This window comes from Meleagris gallopavo, chromosome 11, assembly GCF_000146605.3.
Source record: "Meleagris gallopavo isolate NT-WF06-2002-E0010 breed Aviagen turkey brand Nicholas breeding stock chromosome 11, Turkey_5.1, whole genome shotgun sequence".
NCBI lineage: Eukaryota > Metazoa > Chordata > Aves > Galliformes > Phasianidae > Meleagris > Meleagris gallopavo.
This window is the reverse complement of record NC_015021.2, coordinates 4,055,013-4,070,686: the sequence shown is the minus strand read 5'-3', so window position 1 is coordinate 4,070,686 and position 15,674 is coordinate 4,055,013. Positions and strand designations below refer to the sequence as shown.

General features: G+C 39.7%; 1 protein-coding gene and 1 long non-coding RNA gene across 3 annotated transcripts; one reads left to right on the top strand and one right to left on the bottom strand.

Moving 5' to 3' along the window:
- Positions 1-515: 515 nt before the first annotated feature.
- SLC16A14 (solute carrier family 16 member 14) lies at positions 516-13,029 on the top strand. Of its 2 annotated transcripts, none has more exons than XM_010716411.3 (5): positions 516-3,588; positions 3,844-3,916; positions 4,978-5,121; positions 8,701-9,693; positions 11,387-13,029. In XM_010716411.3, the coding sequence occupies exons 2-5, from the start codon at positions 3,859-3,861 to the stop codon at positions 11,533-11,535; spliced, it is 1,344 nt and encodes a 447-aa protein (XP_010714713.1). In that variant the 5' UTR covers positions 516-3,588; positions 3,844-3,858; the 3' UTR covers positions 11,536-13,029. The 2 variants fall into 2 exon arrangements, with proteins under 2 accessions (XP_010714713.1, XP_010714712.1); XM_010716410.3 differs by having other exon boundaries at positions 3,844-4,120.
- On the bottom strand, positions 12,143-15,674 carry LOC109369429. Its single transcript, XR_002118446.1, has 3 exons — positions 15,590-15,674; positions 14,970-15,038; positions 12,143-12,213 (listed from the first exon to the last, which is right to left on the bottom strand). It is a non-coding gene; the product is annotated as an uncharacterized LOC109369429 (long non-coding RNA).

The window sequence follows — 15,674 nt, the reverse complement described above, 5'->3', positions numbered from 1 at the left end:
GCCGCCTGAGCCCGTTCCCGCCAGCCGCGGCCGCCGGTGCTCGCGCTGAAGGCGCAGCGTCGATCGCCGCGTGGCGCTCGGAGCCCTCCGAGCGGATCAAGGGCGGCACGCAGGGGCACCAAACCCAGCCGGGTCGCCGCTGCGTGCTGGCTTGTGGTCCAGCAGTCAGCTTGGTGTTTTCCTATTTCCGTTTTTCTCTCACTCTGCGGGCATGCGGCGTGCCTCTGATCTGCAGAAGTGGAGATGATCTGACCGTATTTGCGTCTTTAGTGAAGTCACTGACAACAGAAGTGCTTGGCATATGATCCGGTTACAACAAAGTAGCACCCGAAAAGACCCTAAGTTCTGCTTTTAGCAATATTTTTCCTGTATATCTTCAAAAGACAAATATCATTACGTGTACCTAGTGAGAATACTGTGAAGCAAACCTTAGTACTATTTATGAAGTATTTATATCCATTGGATGTACCTTTAAATTCCCATTTGATGCCATACTTTTCAAAGCAGAAGCAATCAGATACTGGAAGAGGCTACAAAAGAATGTGTAAAAATTTCACTGCGCGGACTTTTTGTATCCAGATCAGATGTTTTTCTGATAATCCCATTCAACTTCTAACTAGGGAGCTGTAGTGTCAGTAATGGCATAGGGAACTTGGATGTTTCTCTGCTGACTTGTTACAGCACCTGCATTTGTCTCTAGAATAACTCGTGAGTCAGATTTTCAGAAAAGCTCAGTGTTTCTGTAGACTCCAATGTTTGAGCCAATTTTCTAATGTGTGCTTACAGTATAAAAAGCTTTTCTGAAAAAAATCTAGTCGTTCTCCAGCTGCCCGAACAATAGTCCAGATTCTCCTGTCTTTAAATGCAGCTCCTTGTGGGGGGCTGTATGCAAACACTGTTACTGCGAGAGAGTCTTCACTGCCTTGCTCACTGGAGAGGCATGTCTGACTTTCATAAATCAGCTGCTATAATTTTCATTGCAGTTTCTCTAGGATTTCACAATTACTGAGAGCTCATTGGGCTTCTCTGCCTTCTGTGCTACTGTTTTCTTGTCAGTGCTGTGGTGTGGGAAGAAGACTGAGGGCAGGTAAGAGCACTTCTGCTGGGCTGTAGGCTATGGGCGGTGAGTCAGTGGCAGCGAGAGAATCCAGACATCCAGTCCTTGCTTTATCCAGAGTTTCAGGTTTGTGCAGCTACTGGAAATGACCTTCTGTGCTTTTGAGTGTATTCACCCTGAGCTTGTGACATTAGCATAAAAGTAATAATAAGTGAGATTCCTATTCAAAGGAAAAGTGTATGCAATTTCACAAGCTTTGTGGGGATTGTTGTAAGCCTGCATTAACTTGCATCGAATCAGGCAAAACCCATTCTGTCAGGAAGCTTGCACTTCCTCTGCTGCTGGAAAGATGAATGTCATGTCTTTGAATCTCTATGCCAATTATTTTTGCTTTAAAACTTTTAAAAAGTATGAAAGACATATCTATTTCCTTCCTGTCCAACGAAGATTTTTTTTGTATCCAGTATCAGTATGCAGGTACACACAAAAAATAGTCAGAAGCATGAGGCTGCATACTGAATCCTCCCTCTGATTCTTGAGTTACGTAATTTTGTTTTCCATTATTTAAGATGTACTGTGATATCTATCATACATTTTTCAGTAATCCCAGACAGGCTGTACTTAGCATCTTGAAATTTTCATTCATTCTGCTATTTCTCATTTTTTTTCCATTAGCATTATTATTCAGTAACTTTCTTACCTTTATGTAGTTTGTCTTTCCCTCTCTTGTGAGTGGGCTGTGTCCTCAATAGGTAGTCAGATAAACTGCATCACGGGGGGATCTAGCTCCTAGTAACCTTGTTAGAAAGGGTGAAAATGCCACCTTTGAGACCTATGCACTGTAGAAGGATGAAGCATAATTTTAATTGTTCTGTTCAAAGTAAAGTCTGCAACCCTCACTCCTCACCATTCCTCCCACCACATACACAGTCCTGCCTGAAACACCCTGGAGGACTCCAGAAAGATGAATGTCTCCTTCTCTTTTTGCTGCCCGATTTGGAAAGAAAAAGCCAGTAAGTCAGGGTGTGTATGAAGTGGCACTCTGTCAGTGGCACTCATCATTTGATCCCAGATCATCTGCTCATGTGGCAAATGTTAAATGTGCATAGTTCTTGTTATGGCTCCTTGTGTCATCCATACTTTCCTTCTCTCCTCCCTGGCCAAGTTAGGGTTAGAGATAACATAGTCCAGAAGGAGTTTGCATGTGTGGAACTTCATAACAGAGGTACAACTTATTTTAGTTACAATTCATTATATGAGGCAAATCAGAGTGCTTTTGGAGGAACCCTGAAGTTCAAGCTGCCCATAGCTATACATAATTACCTATTGCAAATAAGGGGTGTGTGGCACTCGGAAAGTAACTTACCAGCAGGCAGCATGGAGAGGTTACATATGTAGGCAGGTTGTCGGTGATGCTTGTGAAGCAGTAGCTTTGACTTCTTCTGTGCATTAACATGAAATACTTGAAGACAGTCTTTGTATGTTTATCTAGCAATAAGAAAAAAGTAAAATAGTTTGGAAAACTAATAACTGAAGAAGCAGATAATCCTATACTCCTACAAATGCACTCCTATATTTAAAGATTAACAGCACAAATTTACATTAGTACGAAATCTGAATTATTCCATTCACTGTCAATGTATTGTACAGAGAAGCTGGCCCTGAACTGGAGACGTATCTTTTGAGGGCTCACAGAATACATGAAGCTCTCAAAAACAATTTTGATAACTTTCTTATCTTGTTTGACTATTGTGAAGTTGATGGCTCTTTTCTATTTCTCCAGAAAAGAAAAGAAGGGAAAAAAATTACCATCTCTGGCTATTTTATCATTACACTTATTTCTAGTCGCCATGGAAACCTATGTGGTGCTCCACAACCGCGTAACATTTTGATATGTTGCATAAACCAGATGGAGGGAAGGTTAGGTTCTGCATCTTGCCCATTACCCAATTAAAAATTGCTTGCAAATCACAAATTGTTGTAGAGTAACTTTTAGAGTAAGAGAGAAAGAAATGAAGGTAAACAAGATATTATGACCTGATCCTCCATTTTTGTGCATATAATTCTGCCACACAGTTTGATTCTGATAGGCATTGACATTGATTCGGAAGAGTTCATTGCTTTTACTAGGGTTATATGGATTAGTACTATGGAATCTGAGAGTATAATAGTAAACAGTTAGTCAAACCGACTCTGACAAAGTTTTAAACTTGCCAGAGATGAAGTAACAGTCCCTCCTTTATAATTTATATAAGCAAGCTTTTTGAAAGTCAAGAACCTTATAACTTTATCTTTCTGTCTTCACTACAAAGGAAGAAATACATATGAAAGTTTGTTTCCTCTGAAAAAGTACAGTAATTTTATCTACCTGCCTCTTTAAGATTTCTGTTTCTTTACTCCAAGCTTTATTAACTTGAACTCGAAGGCACGTGATCTTACTGAGACAGCAGAAGGAATACACAGAGAGAGCCCAATCTTTTTCTCTGACCAGAGCCAACCCATGAAGAGTGAGTGCTCTCAGCTGCATACAAGTAAGTAAATATGTGCTAATGGAAATGATGTGACCTACTGGCACCTATAAGTACTCTTACATAGACAGCCACGATAATAAAGTACATACACATTAATTGGAAAATTTTCTAAGTATTTTGCATTTGAACAATGAAAATCAAGTACGAGGGAAAAAAGGTGAAACATAATTGTGATTTCTGCTATTCACTATAACCAAGCCACCAAATTGGGTCAATTTGAATGCGTTTTGAAATTATTTACTTTATTTGTTTCAGAATACTGTGGAAAAAATGTATGCCAGTCGAGAGGATATTGGATATGATTTTGGAGATGACTCAAAAGCTGGAAGTAAGCCAATTAAGCCTAATCCAAACATCGATGGAGGATGGGCTTGGATGATTGTATTTTCCTCTTTCCTTGTGCACATACTTATCATGGGGTCCCAAATGGCCCTTGGAATACTCAACATGGAATGGCTTGAAGAGTTTAATCAAAGTCGTGGCTTAACAGCATGGGTTAGCTCTCTTAGCATGGGCATTACACTTATTGTAGGTATGTTCCAACATCATTTATTTCAGAACTACAGAGATTTTTGGAATATGTTTGCTGCTCACCCTTCAAATATTTTCTTACAGTTTTCAATTTACCAGCAGAGCTGCTCAGTTTCTCCTCAGTTATTTCTTCTAATTTGTCCAGGTGACAAATTACAAATTAGAGGAAGATAGGGGACAGCAGGGAAGATGATAGAGAAGACAATTAGACCAGGCAACAATGTGAGCAGGAAAAGGATGCTTGTGACTTCTCATTAGAATCCAGAAAACGGGTTTTCTGCTAAGCCTGTTGTCCTCTCCATGCTCTATCTATGAGAAAATGTTGAATTTGGATAGTGAACTAATTTATATTTCAGTTGGTAACTGAAAAAAAATTATTTTCTAAGTAGTGGTCGGAGCAACCCAAAAGAATATCTGTAGGCATGTATTTGTGTATGTGTGTAAATACACACCTCTGTTTCCCTAAATTAAGATTGAAAATGTGTTTTGCTCTGCCTAAAATATTCCACTGAAAACAAAATTAAAAATTTGCTTTCTAATGACTTCTAAAAAAAGGTCTGCGCTCACAGCTTTTGTATTGGGAAAAATGGTTTCAGTTTCTTCCTCTGTTTAAGCCATTCCTTCATGGAACAATCTTGATTTTACGTTTTAAGGGTACTTGCTACGTATGCTAAGTAAGGTTGGTTAGACAATATATTTTTTTCCATGAGAATAAGGAAATAAAACCCTAAATTGTGTGAGTGGCATGATGTTTTAACACTGTGTTTAAAGCATCATTAAGAATTTTTGTGTGAAAAATTATTAAAGAGTTTAGGGATTTAAATAAATAACATAGTATTTCTTCACGTTCTTTAACAGGTCCTTTCATTGGTTTATTCATTACCATGTGTGGGTGCCGCAAAACAGCAATAATTGGAGGGATATTGAATGCCCTAGGCTGGATATTGAGTGCCTACGCCTCAAATGTGCACTACCTCTTCCTTACATTTGGAGTGACAGCCGGTAAGCTAGACAAGCATTTGAAAGTTCTTTCTGATGATTTTTGATTCCTGTGGATGTTATCTGGGCGAGTGAAAAGGGAAGTCAGACTGATTCCCGGAGTGTTTTTCCAAATTAAAATAAAGTTTTAGTTATGCAATGTAACTTGACTTTTGATTTCAGTTTATTCAGTCCTCACGTGATCTGGCATAGTGCTATCATCATGAGAATCAGAGGCAGTGAGCAACATCCTTCATTCCAGTAGAGTTATTGATGTTTCTCCTTCACCATCTTTACAGATTAGTCTTTTCAGAAAGCTCATTTGTTTACACAGTGGATTAGTCCCAATGGATTCGTTGTCATTTAAATCTATCATGTGAAGATGGCATTTTTATCAGTTTGTCCCATGTGAATATATTAGAAGGCAATCTTAATTAGAAGTATTAATGTAACCTAAACTCTAACAAATGGATTTTTAAGAGATTAAAATATTGTTGAACTGTATATCTAGCTAGCTCCTCTCTTTGTCACAGAAATAAATAGCATACATATTTTTACAGGAATTGTTACATGTTAGCAAAATATCAGAATATGATAACTACATAGTGTTTCTACATCCATAATTAGGGTGTAACATGTATGTTTTTAATGAGAAAAAAAAAAAAAAGCATGACTTTCTTCCAAATACATTGTTGTGTTTTGTTTAATTTTCCAAATCCCTTTGTTCTCATTCAGGCAGATCAAATCTACTCAATGCATGTAGTCATAAGTAATGAGCTCTTTGCCTCAGTCTTCATGGCCAGTCACGCTTCCCATGCCTCTTGTGTCCCTGAACCTCCAGGTTGGGTCTGGGCGAGCAATATCCCTCACACTGTAAGAGCAGAGCAAATTTGAGACCACCTCATGAGGCTGAATGTGTACAAGTCTATGGTGCCAGATAACATGCATCCCAGGGTTCTGAAGGAACTGGATGATGTGGTTGCCAAGACAATCTCCTTGATATTTGAAAAAATATGGCTGTCAGGCAAAGTCTCTGGTGACTGTAAAAAGGGAAACATCACTGCCATTTTTAAGAATGGAGGAAAGGAGGACCAGGCCCTGGCACTGCTGTCCTGAGAGCTGTGGATACTTCATCCTTGCAGGTGCTCAAGGCCAGGTTGGATGGGGCCCTGGGCAGCCTGAGCTGGTGGGGGGCAGCCAGCCGATGGCAGGTGTTGGTACTAGATGGGCTTTAAGATCCCTTCCAACCTAAGTTATTCTATGATTCTATGATCTGAGCAATGCTAAGCAAGTCAAGGAGCTTTGAAATACAATTAATTCCATGGCTAATATGACAGAAATTCAATGTAAAAAATGGTTTGTAATCCTAGCAATAGCTGAAATGCCTTCTCTCAAACTACCGCTTCACAGGATTTCAGAGAAATCTGCAGAATTTTTGTACATAATTTTTTATCTATCTGGATGGAAAAAAGAATAAAACTCAGAAGGATCACTGCGACAACTCTTTATACTAGTGTACTATAGATTTCAGTAATTCTGTAAGTTCTTGAACAAAGAGCAATAATTATAGACAAGGTTTTGCCCTTTTGGCAGTTTTTGATTCCATGCATATTTGTTACATTCAGACAGACATGAGCCTGAGTTATCTCAACCCTTGCTGCTTTTCAGAAAGAGCATACCAAAAATATTGAACAAAAATGCAGAGATTATGCAGAGATTTTAAAAGATTTTAAAATGTGAGCTGAAAACATTATTATCAGAAAAACGTCTGAGGCAAATTTTTACGTGAGGTGGAGAAATGAGATGCTGTTACAGTAGGAATGTGGGGCAGAAAAATAGCATAGGAATGCCTGAGATGTTCATTCTGACTCCATGAGACCTCTGCTTGCCAGGGCCTCAGCCACCTGTTTGCTTTATTGCTTTATTTGCTACCACCGCTGCTCACCATCCCCTCACACAACATCTCCTCACTCCCTTCACTCGTCCCCTCACACACCTCAGACGCAGTCTCCATAAGCACCATCCCCTCACTGACTGTCCCCTCACACACTGTCCCCTCACTTACTGTTCCTTCATGCACTGTCCCTTCACAGGCCCCTCGCTCACTGTCCCTCCATTCTCTCACCATCCCTTCACGTACTGCCCCTCACACACGATCCCCTCATATGCCGTCCCTCCTTTCTCTCACTGTCCCTTCACACACAGTCCTCTCGCTCATTGTCCCCTTGCCATTCTCAGTGACCATCTCCTCCATCACTGCCACTTCTACTTCCTGTCAGTTTCCTTATGGTCACCTCACTCAGTTCCCTCACTTCCCATTCCATTGCCCTCAGCCCATCACTCCTCATTGCCTTGCTACCTGTCCCCTTACACTCTGCCCCTTCCTCATGGTTGCATCACTGCCACCTCAGGGAAATTTCCTTCCTCCTTCAGACCGAGATTTTCTTACAGTGGCCGCCTCCTGCTGTGGTCACTGTCTCCACACTGTGCTCACGGGCGTCCCAGCAGCTGCTGTGTTTCCCTCAGGCCATGGTGACCAGCTGCACCAGACAACCTCACAGTGCATGACCCCATGGTCCCAACCCTGCTCCATGTCCCACAGCACTCCTCACCTCAGAGCAGTTCCCCTCCACCAGCTCCTTATGGCATCTGCTCCATCTGCTGTCCCCTCACCTCCTCTCTGCCAGCTCCATCCCAGCCTGTTCTCTCCTCCCCACAGCAGCAGCCTGTGGCAAAATAGCCCTCAGGGCCCTAAAGGGAGAGCAGAGCCAGGCTGTGTGAGGAGAAGATAGAGAGGCCTGTGTCCTGTGCCTATGCATAACGATGGCATGCCTTTGCCTGAACTAGACCTCATTTTGTCATGTAGCCTACAGAATGGAGAGATAAAACAATGTATAAATTTCTTACTTCCCAAGGTGTTCAGGGGAGCTCGGTAAACACTGATGTGAGTACGAGCACAGGCAGATGGGAACAGGGCTTCTTCCATCTGTTACAGAGCCAACTTCAGGCCAGTATGAGGCAGGGGGTCCTCTGGAAGGCAGAGAGATTGCCTGCAAGTTTTTGCCTGGATGTGGGGGGAAGCCTTGTGCAAAACAGAAGCCAGATGATGTGCTGCGCAGCATAGCAATAAATGCTTTTAGCAGGTGCAATGGGTTAGCTCTGAGCATGATACACTGCTGTGATGTTGGGGTGGTTTTTTTCGGTCTTTGCTGGAGTAGCACCTCTTCTGGTTTAGCTGTAGGGCGTCATGCAGCTAACTTATCAGCTATTTTAGGAAAGATTTTAAGCCCAAAATGCTGTTGTAAACTATGACCACGGTAAATTTGAAAACATTTTCTGCATTCGCCATTATTCTAGTTCTCTTTAAATGGCAGGGATTGCCAAACTGGCAATTATTACTGTTATGGATGCGTTTGCATACACTTTCTGCTTGAGTATCACAGATCTGGAAAACACTACTAGACAGAAAGTAAAGCTAACATGAGAACTGAATATTTATTCTTGGTATTACTGTTATGGTTCTGCAAAAGTTAGGAATAAATCCAGTTCATTTTTATCTTGTTGGCATGAGGTTCAGGTTTATTTTGACTTTTCTTTTCATAGGCATCGGGAGTGGCATGGTTTATCTGCCTGCAGTGGTCATGGTAGGACAATATTTTCAGAAGAGAAGAGCACTTGCACAAGGACTCAGTACCACAGGAACAGGGTTTGGAGCTTTCTTAATGACAGCCTTACTGAAGTACCTCTGCAGGGAATTTGGGTGGAGAAATGCCATGTTCATCCAGGGTGCAATCTGCCTGAACCTTTGTGTCTGCGGGGCACTTATGAGACCACTTTCTCCCAAAGATGTTAATGAGAAATATGCTGTAAGACGTAATAGTGAAGATAATCGGGCAAAAGCTCTGTCCCATTCTGCAGAGACTATAAAATCCAATGGAGTCCTCAGTGAAGAACCAGAAAAAAAAGAAGTGATAAAAAATGAAGAAGTGCTTGATGATATTAAGCACATAGAAATTGGAGGTAACTCTCGGATTGGAAAGAGCATGTATGGACTGCGCATTCTTAAGACAGTGAGCCAGCTGACAGTTACAGTCAGGAAGGGCTTTGGAATCTGGTACTCCAGTTACTTTGGAGCTGCATCACTGTTCACCAACAGAGTATTTGTGGCCTTTATAATCTGGGCTTTGTTTGCCTATAGCAGCTTTGTCATTCCCTTCATTCATCTTCCAGAGATAGTCAAACAGTACGATTTATCTAGTCAGAACAATATATTTCCTTTGACGTCCATTATAGCAATTGTTCATATTTTTGGTAAAGTGATCCTTGGAATCATCTCTGATCTCCCTTGCATCAGCACTTGGAATGTCTTCCTCATGGCTAACTTCACCCTGGTCACCTGCATTCTTACTTTGCCACTAATGCAAACATACATTAGTTTGGCTGTGGTTTGTGCTCTAATAGGATTTTCTAGTGGCTATTTTTCTCTAATGCCTGTTGTGACTGAAGATTTGGTTGGAACTAAACACCTTGCAAATGCCTATGGCATCATCATTTGTGCCAATGGAATATCTGCATTGCTTGGACCACCTTTTGCAGGTAAAAAGTTCAAATTTTTGACCAACAGTTGTTTGTTTTGTAGATGTGTGACTTGTTATTTTATCAAGCTTTTTTATGAACACCTGTAGTTATCAAAAAGGCAGCTGTTCCAGAATGGCCTGTAACATCCAGCTTTGCACTGTATATATTTACAGAACATATCTGTTGCTCACTATTCACACATTACAAATTACCATCCTTATAAATAACCCCAAATATATTACAAGTTGTACTTTCAAGGGTATGTTTCTTTAAGATATTATCTTTTTCAAATTCAGAAAGGAAACCTATTTTTATATGTTCATGTAGCATAAAAACTATATTCACATACATGCTCATGCCTACATCTAGATGAAAAATGATGAGTAGTTTTCAGGATATTTGTACGATAGTATTTGCACCAAGAACTATAAAGTGTGTTTGGGCTTCACCACTCTAAGCTGCCCATGGATGTATTAATTTAATGGACTTATCTTTGCCTTTCTTCTGCCCATGGTACCTACTTTTGAGAGCGTACTGCTCACAATCTTGTTACTGCTTTACACAGCAGAAGCCAAAGTGCACAAAGCATTATGCGTAAAGTCACTTAGGTTTAAAAAACATTCATTATAAATTTTCTCATACATAGAAATTGGGAAGTGCAGTGGGGAACTGATGGGGAGAGATGGAGGTGGTGATGGTCAGTACTGTAGTCAGACTATGGCTGCCTGTAAGAGAGAAGCAAATCAGAAGGAAGCTGTAGGAAGCCTTGTGACTCATGGCGGTGGTCAGCCAGGAGTGGCACTGGGCTGAACTAAAGCCAGTTTGACCACCAGCAGCCCGGAAAAGACAGAATGCTCTCATCTATCCCCAGCATCAAGTGAGATGAAATGATTTAGAAGAAAGCTCATTTAACATCCTTTCAGAAGCATCAGACTTTACCACATACTCTCAGCTCCTTTCAGTCTGTGCTCAACATAGCTTCGTGTTTGGTCGTTAGTAATGAAGCAAACTGGATGTGACTAGTTGGTGTGAAAAAAGCTTCTGATCTTGAGATTACAGGGCAATACAGCCAGAATGAAATGAGGTAATTTCACTATTTGGGTTCTCAAACCTTTCTGAATTAGTTTTCATGTACTTTTGCAAAGGGCTGGAATGGGATTAATTGCAGTACCAAGATTTTTGAAAAGTCTTTTATCAGTATGTGAATCTTTAAAACACTTTTGGGAATGTCTTTGCTTGCATAAGGCACAGTATTTAAGCTAGCCTACATGGCACAGTAGCAGTACTGGGCATAGCAGTAATAGCAAAGAAAACAGCAGAGTGGAAGAAGTAGATGGTTTGGGATTTCAAATTGTTTAAAGTCAGATCTATAGAGTAATTTATCTGAAAAATGTACAGTTTCAGATAGAAGATTGCTCATGTTCTAGAATGGCATACAGCTAACATCCCATTTTAAAATTCCATAATATTTACATGGGGGTGGTAGATTTTGAATTAGTTTTGGGTTATGGTGAGTGGCCGAGAGATTTTGTTAGTGCATTTCTATTTGCCTCCTCTAGATGCTATAATCACCACATTATGTTTTCTTCAAAGCAACTAAGGTTTTCAGTAAAATGTCATGTGAAAAATGTGCAATATCTTTCATATATTCCCAAGCAATTTACCTTTTTGTCAAGCATTGTAATATGCATGTTTTGTCTTTATTTTGCAGGTTGGATCTATGACATCACACATAAATATGATTTTTCTTTTTATATATGTGGCTCACTATATATGGTGGGAATATTATTTTTATTTATACAACCTTATATTGGAAAGAAACAATCACAAGAAAAATCTACCGAAGAGGCACAAGTATAGAATGAATTCCAGATTTTTTTTTGTTTTTAACACAATTTATTTCTTTCCAGGTTTCTATTGCATGCAGTTTAAAGCTGTTTTTCTTAAGGAACCAACCACATTGAGCTTAAGTACTTCTGCGAAAGGAAACTGTGCATCAAGATTATGAGAATTCATTAGAAATATGGTTTTAAAATGACTTAAGATCTTTCACTTTAGTACAAACAATTATAGAGTTTAAAAGCACACTGACAGTCTTAAAATTGGAGCGATGTTAGAAATATTTACTTTTGATTCTCTTAACTTTTCACCACTAACCTTTGGTGAAACTCCATTGACTGCAGTGCAGTTACTTCTGATTTACACAAGTCCTGTAAGATAATTTGATCGGGATGCAAATGATTTATAAAAATCTGTCCTACTAAGTATCCTATCTGAGTTAGTGCATATAAGAAAATGATTGTATTTCTTACCTGGCGAGTCAAGTACTGCTGAAATGCTAATACAACACTTCAATGAGTTCAATATATGAAAATTCAAGACTCTGTGATGCAAAGCTGAAGAAGAATTCTTATGTTTTTCTGAAAGGGCTCTCTACTTGAACGATTTTTTATTTTTATTTTTAATTATCAAGTGCATGATAAATTAGCCATCCTCAATATGTGGGCTGTATTATACGTGCTCTGACACTTAATGCACCTGAAGGAAAAGAAACAGAAAAGCAAAACCAGAAAACTGATGGAAAACATTAATTTGATTCTTCAACAGAAATGATAAGCAGCAAAAGCTGATGATCTATTACACAGTTCCACATGCATGAGTTACCACATTCAGATAGACTGATTTCTGATTTCAGATTCAACTTCTCCAGCAGTTACTCATGATTTATGTTGATGGGATTGAGAACAGAATATGGAGCTGTGTATACAGTTTTTTAGTTCTGCTCACTGAAATTCAGCTCTATTATTGTGGACAACATCCAACGTATGTTGGATTTCACTGTAGCTGTGTTAACTGTCCTAGAGCTGCTGATCATACCTGTATCAGGTAGAGATACCCGACATGAGAAGAAAAGCTTTCTGTATTTTTAGAAATACAGAAATTTTTGTTTATGCTTTGAAAAGTTAAACTTGATCTGATTCTTGTCTGTGGTCTTTTATGATGGAGAAATAATTTATTTAAATGAACAATAGTCCCTTCATTGTAAAACAAAACAAAACAAACCAGTACATTTAAGGGAGCAAATGCTATTGTTATGGCATATCCAGGTTCTTACAGGTTCTTAAGCCTGCCTTGTTGTTTGAGACCTTACAGTGAAAACATTGAACCACAAACTGGAAAATATTTCCAGAAACAGTTTGACCTTTCTGGCCGCTGTCTGGCTGGGACAAGTAAGACGAACTAAAGAAATAGAGCTGGGCAAAACTGGCCAAATATAGTGTAAGAAAAAACTGAACTACAGCATGCTAAGTTTTGTTACAATTAACTTCAGAATAAAAAGTGTGGAATTATGAACAGTTGTGTTGCTGCATACAAGTACACCATGAACTGCCTAAGACTGGTCATGTTTTAGATGTTTACTCACTAGAAAATTAGATAACACAAAGCATGGAAGAACTCCAGTCAATTTAAAATATTTAAATAAATTTTCTTAACATTAATGCAGAATGTTTTGAATAATGCTACATCATATATCTCAGCTTTGACAGATGAGCCTGATGTTAGTTTTCCTATATGAAGTAAACGTCACTGTTTCTTTTTCCTGCTTGCTTCATGAATGCTTTTCCATGGTAAATCAAGTTCTTGGTTTACTACTGATACATGCCATTTGAATTCTCTAAAAGCAATTGACATTTTCCAGTTGTCGAAGAAATTGAGTTATTGAAGAAATATTAAAAATTGTTCTTGAGGTGGAAACCTCAAGAAAACCCAAAACTACCAAAAGATTTAGATCAGTTCATTGATATAATACGTATGGCCTTTAAAATTCACATTAAAACAATTGAGGTGGCAGTGAACTGCAAAATGTGCATGAATAAGCAGCCAGTTTATTTCTTAAAATCAGCTTTTTTTGCTGAAGAAAATATTCATGTGAATTACACCGACATCAGTTCTTTAGTCACAGGTTTAATGTCTTGGTGTAAATGCCATTGCTAACTTATTTTAGCTGAGCTCTCTTTCATTGGTGAAATATATGTATTATAGTGATGATTTGCCTCAATTTCCTTCTATTTTTGAAAGATATATAGTAATTATACTTAAAACCTCACTTTGCCTTTTGTTAAAATCAACTTTATTTGCATATTACTGTAACGAATATGTTGCTCATTTATATCTGCAAATTACCTTCCTATAGAAGTCCTTAACGAGCCATATAACGGGAATAAACATTTAATACCCCAAATTTTACTTTCTGTTCATTTACTAGTTAGGTTCACTTCCTAAACTTAAAACTGAAGATTCTCCTGCAAAATGATTGTTCACATTTCTTGTAACAGACGATGGGGATACAGGATTGATCAAAGAGATAAGAAAGTGGGCTGAGTGAAAACAGTGAAATGAGGATACTGAATTACTATTAACTCAGTCCATATTGACTAGTGTGGGTTCTAGTTTCCTAACCTGAAACTGCCTAAATCAGTTATGTTACAAACTAACAAAGAATTAATTGGTGGTAAATTCACAGAAAGTGAGAACAACAAAGGTCTGTTTAGTAGCTCTATTCGCAGTTCTTAAAGTCATCTCTCTAAAGCAAAGTTACCTTTTACAGTGTTTTATTACACAGAACAGAAATTTCACGAATACAGTTGTATGGGGCTGCTGAATCACGGCCTGAACCTCTGACTGATTACCGGAGGCGAGCAATGAGTCAGCCATGGGAACACAGGTGAAGGCAATTCACCTGTGCTGCAGGAAGGGGTGGAGCCTGGCTGCACCTCTCCTAGACCCATTTAAGAGCTGACTGCCAGTGGGGAAGGATCTCTCTGGAGATCTGCTCCATCGGAGCTCATCTTGCGAGCCCAGGACAGGGTGAGTGACTTTCTCTCATTACTCCAATATAAATTATATTAGCCAAGCTCCTAGATACATACATACATACATACATACATACACGCATGCATGCGCGCGCACCCACACCCACCCCATCTGTATATCCATTGATTATACAATAGTATTTTATACACGTTGCAAATTTTTTGTCATTGTCCTTAAATGAGAATGGCATGAGGAGAAAAGAATGTATCTAAGTATTTAAAGTGAAATTTTTCTACCTAAAAAAACTACAGATGCCAAGTTCTTCAAGATTACTGGTACATAGCTGCAGAACAACAGGAAAACAGAAAAAGAGTTTGCATCACTGCCTACATCTGGCTATTTTCAGTGATAGCAGATATTGTAACTGGTTCTTCTCCCAGATATTTCTGCTTTCTACATGTGCAGTTGCCATGACTTACATGGAGTGATACTAGATTTCTCCAGTGCAAGTCGCAGGTATTGCTGGGACAAGGGCTAACAGCCTTCACCTGGAGAAAAAAAAAAAAAAAAGACAGTTTAGATTAAACATTAGGAAGAAATTCTTCAGTATGAGGGCGGTGAGGCCCTGGCACAGGTTACAGAGGATCTGTGGGTGCTGCATTGCTGGAGGTGCTCAATGCTAGGCTGGATGGCTGTGGGCAGCCTGAGCTGGTGCTTAGACCTAACGGCTGGCAGCCTGCCTGTGGCTGGGGAGTAGGAACTGGATGGGCTTTAATGTCCCTTCCAACCCAAGCCACTCTGTGACTGACGACAGTAACTGAAGTTGAAAAGCAAAAGCCCTGCAATAACTCTGGTTACACGCTGCCAGCAGAGCTCCATGCCTGGAACTGCTTCATGCACTGACTACAGCAAAGCTATACCGGGGTAATGCGGTCCTGTTTCTGTTGTTGAATCACGACAAGGATCATATTGCGGGCCCACGCAACATGCTACCAGATTTTAGCAAAGGAAAGGTAGAGATTACTGGGGAAGAGCTACTGTAGAAGTCCCGAGGAAACAATACATGCATTTCAACTTCTTCCGTCTATCTTTTCCTAACCATCTTGCTGTTCCTCGGAGAAGCAGACACCATTAAGTTAACAATAGCAAAGGCTGGGTTTTAGCATTGAGGGCGCTCTACGGGC

What these genes read in the sequence shown, in the direction of transcription:
- SLC16A14 (XM_010716410.3), top strand. Translation starts at nt 3,859, where the DNA reads ATGTATGCCAGTCGAGAGGATATTGGATATGATTTTGGAGATGACTCA. An exon ending in GGGCATTACACTTATTGTAG is followed by an intron (nt 4,121 to 4,977) that starts GTATGTTCCAAC and finishes GTTCTTTAACAG; the next exon opens with GTCCTTTCATTGGTTTATTC. An exon ending in GCTTGGACCACCTTTTGCAG is followed by an intron (nt 9,694 to 11,386) that starts GTAAAAAGTTCA and finishes TTTATTTTGCAG; the next exon opens with GTTGGATCTATGACATCACA.